The sequence below is a fragment of the Peromyscus californicus genome, unplaced genomic scaffold (assembly GCF_007827085.1).
Source record: "Peromyscus californicus insignis strain IS unplaced genomic scaffold, ASM782708v3 Scaffold_3__1_contigs__length_106647218, whole genome shotgun sequence".
In the NCBI taxonomy this organism is placed as follows: domain Eukaryota; kingdom Metazoa; phylum Chordata; class Mammalia; order Rodentia; family Cricetidae; genus Peromyscus; species Peromyscus californicus.
Window position 1 is genome coordinate 69,896,994 of NW_026294551.1, and position 18,323 is coordinate 69,915,316.

General features: G+C 44.8%; 3 protein-coding genes across 5 annotated transcripts in view; 2 read left to right on the forward strand and 1 right to left on the reverse strand.

Annotated features, from left to right (window-relative positions):
- The first annotated feature begins 108 nt into the window (after positions 1-108).
- On the forward strand, positions 109-2,050 carry LOC128122349 (cytochrome b-c1 complex subunit 8). Its single transcript, XM_052757850.1, has 3 exons — positions 109-236; positions 328-494; positions 1,848-2,050. Exons 2-3 carry the CDS (start codon positions 341-343, stop codon positions 1,940-1,942), a joined length of 249 nt encoding a protein of 82 aa, XP_052613810.1. The 5' UTR covers positions 109-236; positions 328-340; the 3' UTR covers positions 1,943-2,050.
- Positions 2,051-2,176: 126 nt separating this feature from the next.
- On the forward strand, positions 2,177-14,443 carry Leap2 (liver enriched antimicrobial peptide 2). The gene is made up of 3 exons (XM_052757852.1): positions 2,177-8,069; positions 8,233-8,369; positions 8,658-14,443. Exons 1-3 carry the CDS (start codon positions 8,013-8,015, stop codon positions 8,692-8,694), a joined length of 231 nt encoding a protein of 76 aa, XP_052613812.1. The 5' UTR covers positions 2,177-8,012; the 3' UTR covers positions 8,695-14,443.
- The window catches only part of Aff4 (ALF transcription elongation factor 4), a 75,464-nt gene continuing 66,803 nt past the window's right edge, over positions 9,663-18,323 (reverse strand). For all 3 annotated transcript variants that reach the window (XM_052757849.1, XM_052757847.1, XM_052757848.1), the window contains one exon: positions 9,663-15,598. In XM_052757849.1, the coding sequence (XP_052613809.1) occupies positions 15,471-15,598 (128 nt within the window). In that variant the 3' untranslated portion in view covers positions 9,663-15,470. The remainder of the gene's footprint in view (positions 15,599-18,323) is intronic.

Here is an 18,323-nt window from a genome sequence, read left to right on the forward strand (position 1 = left end):
AGATGCCTCTTTCTGCACCTGTAAGCCCCGCCCCTGTCCTCTAGGCCCCCCGGGCCCCTCCCACCCGCCCGGAAGGCCACGCCTACACAGGCCATTTTCTCTTTAGGACGGGTCAACGGCGTCTCCCCCTGGAAACAGAAAGAAAATGGTAGTCCCCGGAAATGACTTCACGATCTCCAGGACCAGCTTCCGCTTCTTCCGGAAGTGACGTTGGAAGCCGGGCGGCTCAGCGCGGTGTAGGTAGAGGTGACCTGGTACCGAGGGGCCGGTACGGGGCAGTGGGAGTTCCTGGTGGGCCTAAACCGCGCGTGTGTCCTCCCTCCTTAGAGCCGCCGCCACCATGGGCCGCGAGTTTGGGAAGCTGGTGCGGATGCGGCACGTGATCTCCTACAGCTTGTCGCCCTTCGAGCAGCGCGCCTTCCCAAACTACTTCAGCAAAGGCATCCCCAACGTGCTGCGCCGCACTCGCGAGCGCATCCTGCGTGTGGCTCCGCGTGAGTGCGGGGCGGGCAGGGGAGGGACGTGCAGCTTTCCTTCCAACATCCTCCACGGACGTGGAGTTCTTCCCATATCGACATGACTGGCCTAAGGTCACTTGGATGACTCCAGCGTCTCCCTCTGAGGTCATCGCTGTCCACTATCGGTGATGAAGTGCTGATGCAATGTCTTGTGTTAGATATGCACCGATTGTGCTGACGGTTTCATGGCATTGCGAATATGCCAAGAACCCGTGGAAGGTACACTTGAATTTGGTGAGGTCGAGGCCCGATCTTGCCGTGCAACCCAGGCTGGCCTCACACTTGGGATTTTACTGCCTTATCCTGGGGACTGCTGGCTGGGATTATAGGCATGCGCCAGCAGAGCAACTTGAAATGTACTTTTAAAATGGCGAAGTTTATGTTCGGTGAATTTCATCTTCGGTTATCTCATGAAATTTTTCATTTAGTGTTAAGTAGGAGAGAGACTAGGAAAGTCAGGGCCAAATCTTCTGGGTTGACGTCTTTATTTTGTTTGCTTATAAAATGGATGTGTAATTGTAACCCTTTTTAACCACTTATTAAAAGTAGTTTCTGGTCGGGATGGTGCCTGCATTTAATCCCAGCGTTCCCGAGGCAGAAGACGGTGGGTCTACATAGTTTGAGGCCAGCCAGGTCTACATAGAGAGTTCAGGCTACCAAGGGCCATATAGTAAGAGCTTGTCTCAAAACAAAACAAAAACATAGGGCTGGAGACGGCTCAGCAGTTTAAAGCACTTGCTGCTCTTTCAGAGGATCTGGTTCCGTTCCCAGCACCCATATGGTGATTCCTATGGGATCAGACACTCTATTACCTCAGTCGTGGGGCATGCGTGTGGTACACAAAGCATGCATACAGGTAAAACACTCATAAAACATGAAAAGCAAGGGCCGCACAGTCACGCCTTTAATCCTAGCACTCAGGAGGCAGAGGCAGGAAGGTCTCTGTGAATTGGAGGCCAGCCTGGTGTACATAGTTAGTTTCAGGACAGGCAGCTAAATAGTGAGACCTTGTCTCAAAAAACTAAAGACACCTGTAATCCCAGCATTTGGGAGGCAGAGACAGGCAGGATCCCTGAGTTCAAGGACAACCAAGACTACACAGAGAAACCCTGTCTCCAAAACCAAACAAAAAAGTTAAAAGCTAGGGACAATAGAAGGGCAGGCAGAATAGTTGAAAGTCAGAAATGGTGCATGACAGAGACAGATGGACCTCTCGCTTGAGGCCAGTCTGGTTTACATAGACCATATCTCCCTCCCTCCCTCCCCCCCAAAAAAAGAGCTGAGGGATTATGTGTTCCACGTGCTCACAGCCTGTCTTGATTATTACAGCATTTGTAGCATTTTATCTGATCTACACATGGGGGAACCAGGAGTTTGAACAGTCCAAAAGGAAGAATCCAGCCATGTACGAAAATGACAAGTGAGCCACAACGCATCTGGATGCCAGTTCCCTGCCTTTTTGAAAGACCCTTCTCTGGGAGAGGAATCTACATTGTAGTGTCTTGAAGACACAATAAACTACTTCTGGGCTTTCCTGTTGTGACTTGGTTTGCTTATTTGAGATAAGGTCTCACTATGTGTACCTGGATGGCCTATGAAATCCGACCACCTCTGCCTCCTAAGTCATGGTGTTCAACATCATGCCTGGCCCCACTTTGTTTCGTTTTGTTTTACAAGCAAATATTCAAGTCATGATGATCCCTTTCCCAGCACAAGTCCTGAATGGGGTCTGGATTGCCAGCTCTAAACCCTCTGCTCTCATTATAACTATAAAGTCTAGTAATGACACTGTGGTTAGGAGTCAGGTGTTCTTGCTAGACACATTAAGGAACTTTTAATTCACAGCAGCCTTTGAAGTAAGCACTGGACTCTCCTTGCTGATAAGGAATCACAGTTGAAGTACTTTGCCCAGAATCACATGACAGTGGGTTGGTAGAGCCAGGTACCGGTGTGTGCTCTGCTGCTGCTCTCCCCAAGGAAGGCCTTCCTTAGCCTGAGGGCTTTCAGCTGTGGAAGGACATGAGCCAATCCCTTGGCTGCTACAGCAGGTGTCAGTCAGGGGACCATGCTTGGCTTTGTGTCATGGAACCAGTCCAGCGGTGGCTTTTAGTTTGTGGACCACAAAGTCTGAAAAGACTCTATAGAGTCTTTGGATGCCCCCATTTTCTCTTCACCTGGAGAAGATAGGGTGGGCATGCTTGGCAGTCCTGAGCTTCTGGCCCTGTCAATCACCTAAGGACCTACTGCAGACTAACAACTCAGTGCGATGTCTGACTGGTAGCTAGTGCCAGAAGTCCTCAGAGCAAATGACTTCCAGCAACAGGGAATCTAATGGCATGGACTCTGAGGCAGGATATGAGAAATGTCGTGTCTGATTGATACCCGTGCCCTGAAACCAGTGGTTCTCAACCTTCCTAATGCTGTGACCCTTTAATACAGCTCTTCATGTGACCCCAACCATGACATTGTGTTCATTGCTACCATGTAACTATTTTTGCTGCTGTTTCATAGCGTAAATATCTGTTTTCCAGTGCTCTCAAGTGACCTCTGTGAAAGGGTTGTTCAGTCCCTTCCCAAAAGAGGTCGAGACTCACAGGTTGAGAATCACTGCCTCAAATGGTCACTTCTGGAGCCTTAAATGTCTTATCTATAAAACATGTCAACACAAAGTGTTTGAGTTAGCTGTAGTGGAGATGCTGAAATGAGTGAGCCCAGGGAAGTTCCCGGAGTTGTTCCCATATCCAGTCCAGTTGCCCTGTTTGGCTCTGTCCAGATTTACTCCTGGGCCTTAAAACCCATGGGTCATAGACTCCTTTAAGAATCTGAAATAAGGCTGAGTGGTGGTGGCACACTCCTTTAATCCCAGCACCCAGGAGGCAGAGGCAGGCGGATCTCTGCAAGTTTGAGGTCAGCCTGGTCTACATAGTGAGTTCCAGGACAGCGAAGACTACACAGAGAAACCACAAAGAATTTGAAATAAGGGGCTGGAGAGATGGCTCAGTGGTTAAGAGCACTGGCTGGTCTTCCAGAAGACCCAGGTTCAAGTCCCAGCACCCACATGGCAGCTCACAACCATCTGTAATTCCAGTTCCAGGGCACCTAGCACCCTCACACAAACATAAATGCAGGCAAAACACCAATGCACATAAAATAAATCTTAAAAACAAAAAAAAAAAACAGGGTGCTGGTTGCACACAATTTTTCCCCTCTTGGTTTTTTCGAGACAGGGTTTCTCTGTGTAGTTTTGGTTCCTGTCCTGGGTCTCGCTCTGTAGACCAGGCTAGCCTCTCAAACTCACAGAGGTCCACCTGGCTCTGCCTCCCGAGTGCTGGGATTAAAGGCGTGTGCCACCACCGCCCGACTTGGTTGTGCACACTTTTAATTCCAGCACTTGGGAGGCAGAAGCAGGCAATTTCTGAGTTTGAGGCCAGCCTGGCCTACAGGAGTTCGAGAACAGCCAGGGCTACTCAGAAGAAACAAAAACAAACAAAAAACAAAACAAGACAGGAAAGCTGCAGGCCCCGAGGAGGGAGGTGGAGGTACAGCAGCATAGCTGCACCCATCTTGACTTTGGACACACCAGCTCAGAAGACTAGCTTCAGTTTTCTTAGCCCACAGCAGGAGATGAACCTCTTGGTCTGACCTTTTAAAAATATATATATTATTGTATGTGTGTGTACCTGTGCCACGGTGTGCATCTAGAGGTCCGAGGACAACTTTGTGAGGTCAGTCCTCTGCTCTCTGTTGCACCTTTATCTGAGTTCAGCGGGGATCAAGCGTCGCTCCTGGATGGCAGGAACCTTTACTGCAGAGCTGGCCCTCCCACCCTGTGAGTGCTGAGGGGACCCTGCTGTAAGTGCTTTGACGGTCAGACGCTCTGCTGATGGCTGAAATGGTTAAAGGCTGCCTTCAGCCTGTCCCTCACAGTTTCCCCTTTGAGCTTGAGGGCAGAGGGCCCAGCTGTGTGAGGGGTGCCCAAACAGTGACTGACTCTACATGATGCAGGACCTGGACTTGTTCTATTTGTAGAGATTCATAGAGGACAACATGAATCACCCCACTCCCAAACCCGCCCCGTTCACACAGTGCGTGCGTGCGTGCATGTGCAGGCAGGATGTTGACATCAGATGTCTTCTATCCCTCTCCACCATTTTTTGAGACAAGGCATTGAACCTCATAGATTCAAGCTAGCTGAGCTGACCATCAAGCCTCAGGGATCCCCTCTCCACCTCCCAGTGCTAGGATCACAGAGCTGCTGCCACGCCTGGCTGGTTATGTGGGTGCTGGTGATCTGAACTTAGGTCTTCCTGTGTGTGTGGCAAGTACTTTACCAGCTGAGCCATCTCCGTTGCTCTTGAGTCAAGCCTTTGAAGGACAGAGATAGCGCTCTGGGCCCGTGTCTTAGATACCCACAGCCTGACCCTGCTCTTCTGTCTGCTGTGATGTAACCATTTGCTCCACTTGACTCCTTTTGGAAAAGCCCATGCTCCTGCCCCCCGCCCCTCATGGGCTGCAGTCTGGGAAAGGGAGCTCTCTTCATTCTGCTGGTATTGTAGTCAGGACATAGGCCTCTCTAGTACAGGCCCAGACACCTGCCAGTTCCAGCCAAAAAAACAAAAGCACTTTGACCCTTTGTTGAAATTTTACCTGGAAACATTTTTCCATTTCCAAGTCTTTCATCTTTTATTAGGCACCCCCTGCTCAGGGACAACACAAAAGTGTCCCATTACCGCCAAATCTTAATGATCCCGTCTCCACCCTGCACGCATCCAGACACCCGTGTGTCTCTACCCTTTCTCCTGTTTCATTCTGGCACTTTCCCCTCAGTATCCCTGGGGTTGTACCTGGAGTGAGCAGCCTCTCGCTAGCAAACCTGTTTGTCTTTCTCTTCTTGTAAATTAGTCATTTGAATCCCCAGATGTGCCCATGAGGCCCGAGGCCACCTCTCATCTCACTGTCGGAATAGAAGACTAACCCTGAAGAGGGCAGGGCTGCCTGTGCTCAGACTTCGCAGTCTGCAGCTGCTGCCTCCTGGTCAAGAGGTCTTGCCTTACAGCTGAAATCCGGGCAGCTGAGGCCTGTGAACTGGAGGAAGGAACTTGTAGTTCTTCAGTCATTTAACAGCATACTTGCCAGGAGAGAACAGATGGGTTGTTTGAATTTCAGGCACAGTGTAGTTTTTCACAGGAAAGGTATACCATGGCTGTGGATAAGTGTTGTCAATTCTGCTGAGGGCTTAGATGCTGCTTCACCTCCCAAAGTCTGAGGGAGGTGTTTTTCTCTTTAGTACTAGGGATAAGATCCAGAGCCTTGCACATACTAGACAAATACCTGACCACTGGGCTACTTTTCCTTTAAATACAACTTCCAGCTCCCACATTTCCTTTAAATACAACTACAGGTTTTGTTTACATGTTTAGTAACTTGCCCCTAACAAGTCATTCCTTGGGAAAGAGAGCTGGCCTGCAGGTGGCTTGAATCTGGGGGCCTTGAACAGTGTTGTACTCATGAGAATTAACGATCTTTTCCCCGTGCTCCTTCCCTTGACTGGGCTGTGATGAGCTTTAGAAACGACACAAAAGGCTACCTTGATTTTGCTCAGGGAAAATGAAAGCAGAGATGGGAGCTGGGAGAAAAACCATCTTTTGGATGTTACATGTCACTGAGTGCTGGGGAAGGAGAGACTGGCACTGAGTCCCAGACCCAACCGGTGCTAGGACATCACGTTGTTCAGTCTTGCTTAACTAATCACATTGGTGTTCTTACTCAATGTTCACTGGGTCACTGCAAAGCTTCTCCCCAACTCTGCACAAGCTCCCATTTAGGCTCCTACTTGAGGTCATTCAGTATATAACCTCATGGGGCAGGAGGGGAGCTGCTGAACTGGTCCTGAACTGGTAGGATTGTCTACTCAGCAACTCTTGTACTGTGGAGCTCCCCACCAGACTTCCATTTTCTACAGAGAACTGGAACCAAGGCAGATAGATCTGCAGTTAAATCCCACCCCTTCCCAGCTCTGAAGTCCAGCACACTTCTCCCTTGGCAAGTAGCTACACTTGCTTTGCCTTGGGATTGGTGACCATGAGGCTACCTTTGGCACGGCAGCAGTCCCTCCATTTTCGCTTGGGACAGAGAAACAAAAACAGGCTCCTGTCCAAATGTCCAATCATGAAGATGAGAAGAGCCTTGGGAAGGGTTATCCGTGAAATATCAGACCAGGGAGAGAGAATCTATTTGTAATTTGTGTGTGTGTGTGTGTGTGTGTGTGTGTGTGTGTGTGTGTGTGTGTGTGTGTGTGTGTGTGGTGTCTTATGGTCATAGGGAGATCTAAGCTCTTATACATGTCCTGACTTTGAATTCAGCTTTCTCCCTCAAACTTATTAAAACACCCATGGCTGGGTGTAGTGGTCCACATCCAAGATCAAGGTGGGACTGTGAAATTAGGCCAGCCTAGGCTATGTTGTGGGATGTTCTCAAAATCAAAGGTCTTGTCACGTAGTATCCATAACTACTCACATTCAACAGTTGAGTGTTAGTTAATCTAGGAACCCACAGAGATTACCACTAAAGCCAATGGATGTTTGGGCTTCAGACTTAGCCTAACACCTGCTGCCGAGGCTGGTGGAAGGAAGTGCTCTGCTGAAACCCCAGTTAACTACTAAGGAGAAAGCCCATGATTCATTTGGTATTGTCAGTACATAAACTGTAATGACAGAGATTTAAGAGTTTCTGCTACCTCCTCACTCATGTGTTCTTAAAAAACAAAAATCTATTCCTTCAATTCATCTGTGGTTCAAGCGGCAGTACATTGCCTGTATCCTGGAGGAAGGGTAGAGTTTGAGTTCTTCACAGCCAGGTCTTCACTAAGATGGTGGTGCAGATTGGTAGGATGACAGCCCCTCTTTATGAACGGGGGGAATTGGACACTGTAGACTGACTGTCTGCTTAAGGACCCCACAGAAGGAACAGAGGGCCACATCCAGTGGCCTGTACACAGCAGGTCAGTGGGTTTTTTTGCCTAGAAAAGCTCAGGGGTCAACATTACTTCTGAAGACTTTATAAGAATCCTGTTTTGATTACAACCATCTCACAGTGATATTTTAGGACTTTCTCTTGGTTCTGGAATTGAACCCAGGACATCATACTTGCTCTCACTGTTAAACTCCCAGCCTGCCATTTTACAAGTATGGCCAAGTTCCTGGCTTTCAGAGGGAAGTCGGACAATGCTGATTTCTGATAAGATGGGTGTAAGGGTCCAGACCAGCAACATCATCAAAGTCCAGATGAGGGATCAGTAAGTGCAATGTGCCTGAAGTGTAGCCCTGGATTACATTCTTTGGGTACACATTAACCTATTAAATCGATCCTGATTACAAACAAACTTTGCCCCTACCTCACCTGGCAACCCTGAGAAAGGCAGATAGATGTCAGTCTATAAAAGGAAACGGGAACTGCCCCCTGGCTTTCAGGCTCCAACATCTTCCTTTTGCCAAGATGCTACTGCTCAAACTCTTCGTGGTGCTCATGACTTGCCTGCTGCTGCTGGACCAGGTAAGCAAGGAAAGACATGTGTGTGTTGGACATAGTAGCAGCAGTGGAATTCAAAGTCCGAGAGTCTCAGCCCTGAGAAATGCTCTTAAACCTCCTGCAACCCGGGTATGCAGCAGAGGGTGGGTGCTTCCCCACCTGAAGTGGATATGCCTTTGCTCTCCAGGTCAATGGCTCCCCAGTACCAGAACTGAGTTCAGCAAAAAGATCCCGGAGAATGACCCCATTTTGGAGAGGGGTTTCCCTCAGGCCCATTGGCGCTTCATGTCGGGATGATTCGGAGTGTATCACAAGACTATGCAGGTATTTGACAAACCTGGGTGCAGGGTGGGCAAGAGAGCTCTGGGAAGCTGGGAGAGGTGAGATCAGAAAACAGATCCAAGGGTAAAGCTGAGACAGGGGTTGGGGGGTTGTATAGGGATGAAGCTGCAAGTTCCATGTAGGAGAGTTCCTTGACAGCCAAGAACCATTCAGATTCCTAACACTGGGCAGATGAAACCAGGGACAGTAGAGGCAGCAGAAGTGGCCTGGGGCTCCTTAGGTCTACATCTGATCTTAAACACTTCTTTTCTCCCGCCCCCTTCCCCCTAGAAAAAGACGCTGTTCTTTAAGTGTGGCCCAGGAGTGATGTTCACACCAGGGGAAAAGTCAACTCCAACTGTGCTCCGTTCTGTGGAATATTGGTTAACTGCATTTGGGCTGGAGATACTTAAGTGAAGCAATCTTGTGTTTTTAATATTTAAAGACAGATGCTTGCTTTAAACTGGCCTCCATTTCTTCTTAGAATGTTGTTGGTTTGTACATAGACGTAAATAAGTTTGTCAGAGTTTATTTTTCTACAAATACTATTAAATGTCTCCTCAAATCCAAATTCTGGCAGTCTGGAATTGACACTTGACTCACTTCATACATTACAGGAAGAGCACTATCTAACAGGTGGTGCTTCTCCATCTGGGAGGTATGGAGAACACTCACTCTTCAATGACTCTTATGTCGAGCATGATAGAGGGAACACATGAGCTAACAACAGTCAGCTCTGCAGATCAGATCATGGCTCTTTACTCTGCAAAGAACTCTGCAGGCTGGTATGTGGCACCTGAGGATGTGCAAAAGTTGTCTATAGCTTTATGAACATAAAACAGAAACCAAAGAGAAGTCTGACTTAATAAAACAATAAGCTGGGCATGGTGGAACATGCCTTTAATCCCAGAACCAGGGAAGTGGAGGCAGAGGCAGGTAGATCTTTGTTGGGTCAAGGCCAGCCGGGTCTATATAATGAATCCCGGCCCAGTCTAGCCAGGGATACAAAGTGAGACCCTGTCTCAGAAAAACAAAATCCAACAAATAAATAGTATACATAAGTAATGAATGGAACAATAATAGCCCATGTCTTAGAGCATAAATAAAGGACTGAAGGGCTAATGGTGCAGGACAGTTGAGATAGATGGACAAGGACCCATAGCCACGAGTCCAAAATTTCTGTAAGCAGAAAATGAGACCTGTGCTGATGGGACAAGACCTTTACAGAGTAAGATACAAAAGAGCAACTCCAGGAGGTCACAGCAGGAGCTGAAGAAGTGAGAGCACATGCGTATAAACGTTATACAGAAAAGCTATCTGATATTTATTAAACTTAGTTTCTCCAGCTATGGTTTGGCATTATACAAAGCATCGTAATGACACAGTAGAGTTAAAAAGTTTTACAAATTGAAATGTGATACCCTTGTTTCCAAATATTTTAATTGCCATAAATTTGTTTAAAAATACACATTAAACGCATGTTTGACACTCTAAACTTTCTATAATCTCAATACCACAAAATACATATAATATACTATACAGATGTGGAAAATCTAGTTAGTATATAATACTTTGCTCACCATTAACAGCTTATTATGTGAAATGCACATACTGACTTAGAAATTCTAGCTTTTGAGCCCCAAAGTACCTCTGAAATTTAATGTATTGCAACAAATAAAAATCACAGTATACAATTGAAATTTTGGTTGAAAGTGTCAGATGCCTAGATGTTTTGGATAAAATAAACGTAAGACAAAGATTGGATCATGTACAAGATGAAGGTCTCCTATCAGCCACAGCGCCTTTCTGCAGAGGCAATAGGCCTGTACTTCATCAATCATGTTACCTTCCCTCCAGAACCCTCCCCAAATAGCAAACCATTATTTACCAAATGATTTTAATTTCAAATAAAAAGATCTTCAATAAATATATAAGAATTTCCATCCTCCATATATAAAATTTCTCAAAATCATTCAAAACGGAGGCTAGGTAGAAATTTCCCTAACTGTGCTTACCAACTGGGCATCTGGCCCTGCCAAGCGAGCCAGCGCTGTTGGTGAGCCCCAACAGGACTGTTGACTGCGCATGTCAGTGATGTGCCAGGTGTGTGCATAATGGGGACACCTCGGAGACAACAACAAGCTCCACAATACAGAAGCCGTGGCATTGGTTTGAAAGACAGCACTTCCAAACTGATGTCTTCCAGAGAGGTACAGAACAGGCAGAAACCCCAGTGGCTAAAAGCTGAGAAGAAATCTAACACAGAAGCAGCAAGGTCAAAGCCAAGTGTTACTAGGATTTCTGGGTGGGAGTTTGTCCACACTCATCTAAGAGCTTCTCGGTGTTTAAGGAGGATGAGTTCTGCTCAGCTGAGCAACGGCAGCAAGGAGAGAGGCGCATGCGGACATTCCTAAAATCAACTTCTTCAAAATTAGCCATTTAAGCTGAACCCTCTGACTTAGTTGAGACTTCACCCCAACACCTGTTCTAAATTCCATCCACAAGACAGATGTAGCTTCTGTTTCCATCCCCTGCTCTGGAGACAGCAAGTTCTTTTTCATGAACCCTGGGTTTACTAGAACAGGAGTTCTGCAGACCAGTCAGTCCTCTTACTCCACTCCGCTTTTCCTCACAGGGTCTCTTTAGGTAGTGCACGCTGGGCTCAAACTGATAGTCCAAATGCTAGATTAAAGCACGCACCACCACAAGGGGTTCACCAAATAACTTCCAAATGTATTTATTTATTCTTGGAGAGTGGGTCTCAGTCACTCAGGCTCACTACCCAGCAAAGGCTGACCTTTGCCTCAGGGAATGACCAGCACTCCTGGCCTTCTCTACCCTTAAGGATTGATGTTACTTGCTGGCTTGGTTTCAGGGTCTGAAGGTCGAAGCTGAACACCTCCACTGTTAAGCATGTGAAAGGTACATTCACAAATGTGGCTACTGGGCCTGACCAGTGCATCTTCCCAGTCACTCACTCATTCTTTTTTCTGCTGATTTTACTCACAGCAACAGTAGGTGTGCAACACTACTGGGAAAGAAGTCTGCCTCTCAACTGAGATGTGAAGATGGAAGGGATTTGTATTCCACACCCTAGGGGAATATGAGTTACAGGAGTCTGCAGACTTGAACAAGGTGCTCTGGCTCCCCGAGTCACTTAGGTTTCATCTACCCATCACCACCCCCGGCCAAAAACAGTCAGCCTCAGTGGGTGTTCTTGGGGCCCAGACACCCATAGACTCCTATAAATCAAAATATAGAATGAAGCCATTTCGTTCACTTAGCTATTGGAAAATGAACATCTTCCCACCCTGTAAGAGCCCTATTACACTACAGAAGGGCTCAGATATATTTCAAAAGTTAATTTACTACAAATCATAGTAATAAGCTTTAACAATCTAAAGGAATACACATTGCACCCTTGAATGTTAATATTCAAGGTGCCAAGAACAAAGTGTCTTAGATCAATTTAATAAATAATGTGGAAATAGTTGCACTAAGCTAAAATACTAAACACACACATTTTGACAAACTAATTCCATGTTTTCATACATACATACGTACATATATATAAAGTGTGTATGTGTACATAATTTTAAGATTCAAAGTTGCATACCCTCAGACCTAGAAGAGTGCACAGCATCTCCCTTCTCAACTGAGCTAGGCATCATCTGATGGAGCTACCACTAGCTGCACTACAAACTCCTCTGAGCACTGGCCTCAGGCAGCGCTTGTACTTCTGACAAGAACCTTTGTAGGCCATGGCTACACAATGCAAGCTCATTCATTAAACATCAGTGTACCAAAGTTTCAGTGGTTAAATACAAATGATGCTGCCTAATCTAGCTGATTAAATCTTTAATGAAAAGAAACAAAGAACAATTAAAAACAAAACAAAACAACAACAAAAACAACAACAGCTACTCTAAAGCCACAAGTGTGTCATTCAAAGTGCAGCCCAGATGCCTATAAATCCCTAGTGCAAGAGCTTCCCAGAAAAACAGGCAAGCATGGGCACGTGCACGCATTACTCTGAATTGCTTTTATATTGGAGAATTAAATCAGTAGTGGTCAATCTTCTCCCTTCAGCAGCTATATCTGTGAATACATTTGAAGAATCACTGATATTAAAGTGACTTCATAGCTTCTTGCCCAGAAAAAGGTGTCACTGAGCAAGGAGAGGGCTGGTGCTCTCCAGCCAGAATGGGGCATGGGCTAGGCTGTGTAATCTTGAATGCCCAGAGGGGACTGCTCCCCACAGCCCAGCCTCTCCCAGACAGGACTACTGTGACACTTTTATCACTGCAATCGTGTGGGATGCCTGTCCAGAGTCTAACGGTGCATGCTGCTGCCTCCTGGCATAGGAGTGTGATCTTCAGAGCAGTGAACTGAGTATTAAAGATAGTTGCTATTCCTATTACTAACTATACACTGAATACAAGTTTCAGACTAAGTTTGTAGCCACTTGTCAATCAGTTTTAAATGGCTAAAAACCACTGAGGGCACCTACTGAGAAGGGAGGAATGGTCACTTGTAAAGGAGTCAAGGTATGTGCTGGACATGACTAAGACAAAACGTTTGTGAAGAGACACAAAGAAAGAAGAGAGTGTATTCTCACACACTATGACATCAAAATTCAATCACTTAGGATCGAATTTTGATCCATTGCCCATTTCTAACTGGTGGGGAAAATCCTCCACAACGAAAGGCTTAACAATTTCATTCTCCAAGAACTGACAGTTTTAAAGAGAAAATATCTTAAAGCAGCACCATAAAACATGTGGAAACTCTGCTTTAACATGACACCAGTGTCACTCCAGAATGTGCTGGCCGCCTAGCAGGATACACAGACCAGAGCTGGAAGCAGAGGCCAGCACTGCAGCCGCTGAAGTCTAAAAGCCCAGAGGGCTCTTGTTCCACTTCCAAGACCTCCCTGAAGTTAAGGAGCCAGAGTGAGAGAGAAGGACAGGACAGGACACACAACTGTTAGGCCATGGAAGTCACTAGCACAAGAGAGGAGACAATGGCCTCTGAAGAAAAAGTATTCCTTAAACACACTACAATTAAATTAGCAAGGTATCAGAGGCAATTTCTCCAAGGGAAAAATGTGAAATTCAGCATAAGCTGTAGACATCAACCCTCAACAGTATGTAAGAATAATGAGGTACAAAGCAGTTAAGCTCTGTAAATATGAGACTGCAGGGCAAAGTTCACTATCTTCAGAAATAGGTGGTGAGAGAGACTAGAAGAGAGGATTCACGACACCACTGCATGTGAGGATATGCTATCTCTCTTCCCCTTTCCCATTTCAAGCTGAACAATCATCTCCTAATAATAGGGAATTTTCTCCCCAATTGGATGGGTTTTTGGAATGAGAAGGAAAAACCATTTTCTGAAGCAGCATTATAGCCAATTGATTATACTAAGTCAGGTACCAAAGCACTAGCTTTTCTGAGGGAATCTGTCTTAATGTGACTCTAAAGGAAGATTTAAAATCAAAGAGAATTTAAAATTATTATTGTGGAGGACCAACCATGAACGGCTAATCTGGTCCCAGCGTAAAACTTTATCTGTAAACAATCCATAGAGTTATCATTAAAAGTTAAGATTTAAGGCACACCAGACATGACGGGGTCATTAAAAAGAAGTATAGAGGAAGAGAGACATTCCTCATCCTTCACTGCTATACGCACCTTGTTGGGAACAGTAGTTTGATAAGGAATTGTTACAAAGCTGACTTCCTAAGCACTACCCCTATTATTTTCCCCTTTCCAAGAGAGCTCATACTGAGCCAAGTTAGGTACTTTTCCAGTATGAATTTTCTTTTTCTTTTTTTTAATGTAACAAGGTCTCATGTAGCCCAGGCTAGCCCCAAACTCACTGTCTAGCTTTATATAGCCTGAGGATGAGCCTGAACTTCTGATCCTCCTGTCACCAATACCCAGTGCTGGGATTATAGGCATGCACAACCATGCCCAGCTGCTAGTGTGAGTTTTCAGATCCAGTCAGAAGCATACATCATTGATGAGGATCTTCGGAAAGAGAAATTCATCATCTCCACATTAGACATTGGGACACCTCCTTCCGAGCTCCAGTTACTGCATGGTCATATCTGAGCATCATAATCTCTCCACCATAGGGGAGATCTGCAGACTTCAACCTTCAACCATTATCAACGAAACAGGCTGCAACCTTCAGAAACTGGATCACCGTTTTCTGTTTGTTTTTAGGAGTAACTTACTCTGCTTCAATTAAGTGTCAAATGAGTATAAAACAAAACAAAACAAAACAAAACAAGAATACAAGGTTTTAATAAACCCACAGTTAGATTGTCCTCTGTGAAGCCATTCAGTATGATGTGCTTCCCCAGCAAGTCTATCTGCTTTGCTGTAATGCATCAGATGCACTGTAGTCACCTTGTGATTGCTAGTGTTCCTAACACACATTCACAGTTTTGAAATAATGCATATCAAACCAGACCCACTTCATTTTTGCAGCCATGTAGACTGCCACTCATATTTAAGTGACTTTTCCCATGTGGAAGAGCATCCTTAATACCAAGCATAAGTCCTACAATAGTAAAACTGTAGTACAACTTGAAATAACATCAGGTGATTAGCTGTAGAAAGAACATGTCCTGTCTTGGACAAACCAACTCTTATCTTAGAAGACATTAAGTAACACAACTCCCCAAATATATAAATAAAATGCCTACATTAAATTTATGCTAAATATTCAACAGAATAAATTTATAGGCAGGAATAATTAGGCTTTAAACAAGCTCCAATCTGGGAACTTGAAAAAAATGAAAATAAATAGAATTTTACTTGATTATTTATGAATTGTAACTGGAATTCCAATTACTGAAACCATCTTGCTGATGTACTGCAGGTTTAGAAGCATTTAAATACTTGTCACATTGGGAATATTGAAAGGGTCAATTGATATGATGGCTTTGGGTTATAAGAAACAACAATATAAACCAAAAAGGAGAAAACCATTCCTCATTCTTAGTGTCGACTAGGTGGTGTGTTATGGCAGTTTTCCTTTGTGATGTGACACAGTGTTGTGGAAAAAATCAGAGGCAACGAGAATATGTTCAGTTCAAGATATCAACTTGGCATCCTGCCGAAGCCAATGCAGTCCCTGCCGGGTGTAACGAGCCAGATCTGTCATGATGCTTGCATTAAAGATGAGAGGGCCCATGACTTTGTCCAGTTCAGCAAAGAATTCTAGAAAATTCAAAACAGTCAGTAAGCATCCCACATTCTTTTGAATCACAGATTTTCTGTAAAACAGCATGTCTCTCACACTAAAGGCCTCTATAATTTCTCAAGTTCCTGAAGTCATGCATCAGTTTAAACAGAATGTACAGTTATGAATTCCAAACTCATGTTCCAGTGATGAAAACGGTTAACTGCTATGACATTAAAATGGAGTCCCCCCGGCACACGTGCAGTGCCCCCACTGGGTTACTCAAAGCACTCTGTCTATGTTATGTCTGTGCAAGCAGTAGCAGAAAGAGGAAACAGGCCGGGCGGTGGTGGCGCATGCCTTTAATCCCAGCACTCGGGAAGCAGAGGCAGGCGGATCTCTGTGAGTTCGAGGCCAGCCTGGGCTACCAAGTGAGTTCCAGGAAAGGCGCAGAGAAACCCTGTCTCGAAAAAACCAAAAAAAAAAAAAAGAAAGAGGAAATAGTCTTTGCATGTTTCCCCCACTAGCTCCTGTGCAGCTGACAGTTTTTAACCAACCTTTCTGCTATAATCAGATGGCATGCACCACTAATAAATCCCTTCTTTTTGTTTTTTTGTTTTTTTTGTTTTGTTTTTTTGTGACAGGGTTTCTCTGTGTAGCTTTGGAGCCTGTCCTGGAACTCGATAAATCCCTTCTTTTAAGTCAGAAGTTTAAAAATTTAAAGGATAGAAATAAAAGTATTCTTCCTACATGAACGAAAAAGGCTCATGTCAGGAAGGCACAAATGAGAAGAAAGCACAATATCTTAGGATTTGACTCCATTGCAGTTTTGGAAGCAAACAGGGATGCAGTTCTTGGATACTTCTCAGAGAAGCCAGCTTTTAGACATGCAGAGAAAATAGGGGTTGTTAACACTAACCAAACAAGGCAGGAAGTGATCAGACACCTGAGGTGAGATGTCTCTACAAAAATCCCAACTAAGAAATGCAAAAGGAGTGCAGAGCAGAGTACTGCTGGTGGGTTTTCATTCCCTTCTTCCTCTGAGATAGGGTTTCAGAGAGCGAAGGCTAGCCTGAACTCCTTATGTAATTGATAACCTCAAACTCTTGCTCCTCACTGCTTCTGCTCCTAAGTGATGGAATTACAGGCAGGCACTACCATGCCTGGTGCACAATGAATTTTCTATCTCCTAACAATGGACCTAGACAATGGTCATCATGGATGTCAAAAGTGTAAGTTAAAGTTTAATAGGAAATGTTGTATCATGTTCATCAGAGTGACACTACATAAATAATCTATGGACCTTAAAAATTACAACAAAAAAAATTTCTTTAAAAACAGGATCTTGCCGGGCGGTGGTGGCGCACGCCTTTAATCCCAGCACTCGGGAGGCAGAGCCAGGAGGATCTCTGTGAGTTCGAGGCCAGCCTGGTCTACCAAGTGAGTTCCAGGAAAGGCGCAAAGCTACACAGAGAAACCCTGTCTCGAAAAAAACCAAAAAAAAAAAATAAATAAATAAATAAATAAATAAAAAAAAATAAAAACAGGGTCTTGCCATGTAGTTCAGACTGGCTTCCAATTTGTGATCCTTCTGCCTCAGTCTTCCAAGTTCTGAGACTATAGGCCTACTTCCCATGCCCAGGTCTGATGAATCTTACTTACTTTACTTACTTACTTACTTATTTATTTGGGTTTTTTTTTTGTTGTTTATTTATTTTGAGACAAGGTTTCTCTGTGTAAAAGCTCTGGATGTCCTGGAACTCACTTTGTAGACCAAGTTGGGCTCGAACTCAGAGATCTGCCTGCCTCTGCCTCTCTAGTGCTGGGATTAAAGGCATGTGCACCACTGCCTGGCTCGGGTCTAATGAATCTTAACATCAATAAAGGGTAAATACTTTAAATAACTAGGTGTATCCTAATAAGATGCACCACCTAGAATATATATTACCTAAATACTGAACTAATCTAATCAATAAAAGGGAAATAAAGAGACAGAAGAACAAATGCAGTGACAGTATGAGGAAGTTCCCAGTCAAATGCAGAATGAAACATAGTCTATGATTCATTTCTTCTCAACATCAATGACATGGCCAAATGAGGGGAACAGGTAGAGAGGACTCCTTAAGAGACTAACAAAATGTAGCATTTAGACAGACCTAGCCTGGATCCTATATGATAGAAATCCAACTGCTGTAATTTTTAATGGTTCTCTCTTTTACATTTATCTGTCTGTCTGTCTGTGCATGTATCACAGTGTACTATGTTGAGTCAGAGGAAAACTCTGTGGAGCCAGTTCTCTCCTTCCACCAAGTAGGTCCTAGGGCTTGAACTAGGGGTTGATGGCAAGCACCTTTACCTACTGAACCATCTAGCAGACCCAACTATTGTACTGTTTAAGGTATAGTTGAGACTATGAGGGAAACTTGATAGTGGACAAGGTGCTGCCTACTGAGATACATTCAACTTGCCAGAATAGATGCATATTTGTCTCACTTCAAGAACTACTTGCAGTTTAGCATGTGTCACCAGCACCACAAGAGCTGTTTGTCTGTGTCCCTTCTCACACACTAGTCCATCCATTCCCCATCCTTCATACTAGGGACCAAACCCAGGGCCTTATGCATGCTGGGCAAGAAATCTAACAGGGAGCCATGCACAGTCCAAGGGTATTTTTAATCACATCTAGTCACATTTAGTATGCGGCTAGTCAAAGGATGCTATTAGCAAACTGATTATGATTCCTTCTAAACCATGAAATAAAGT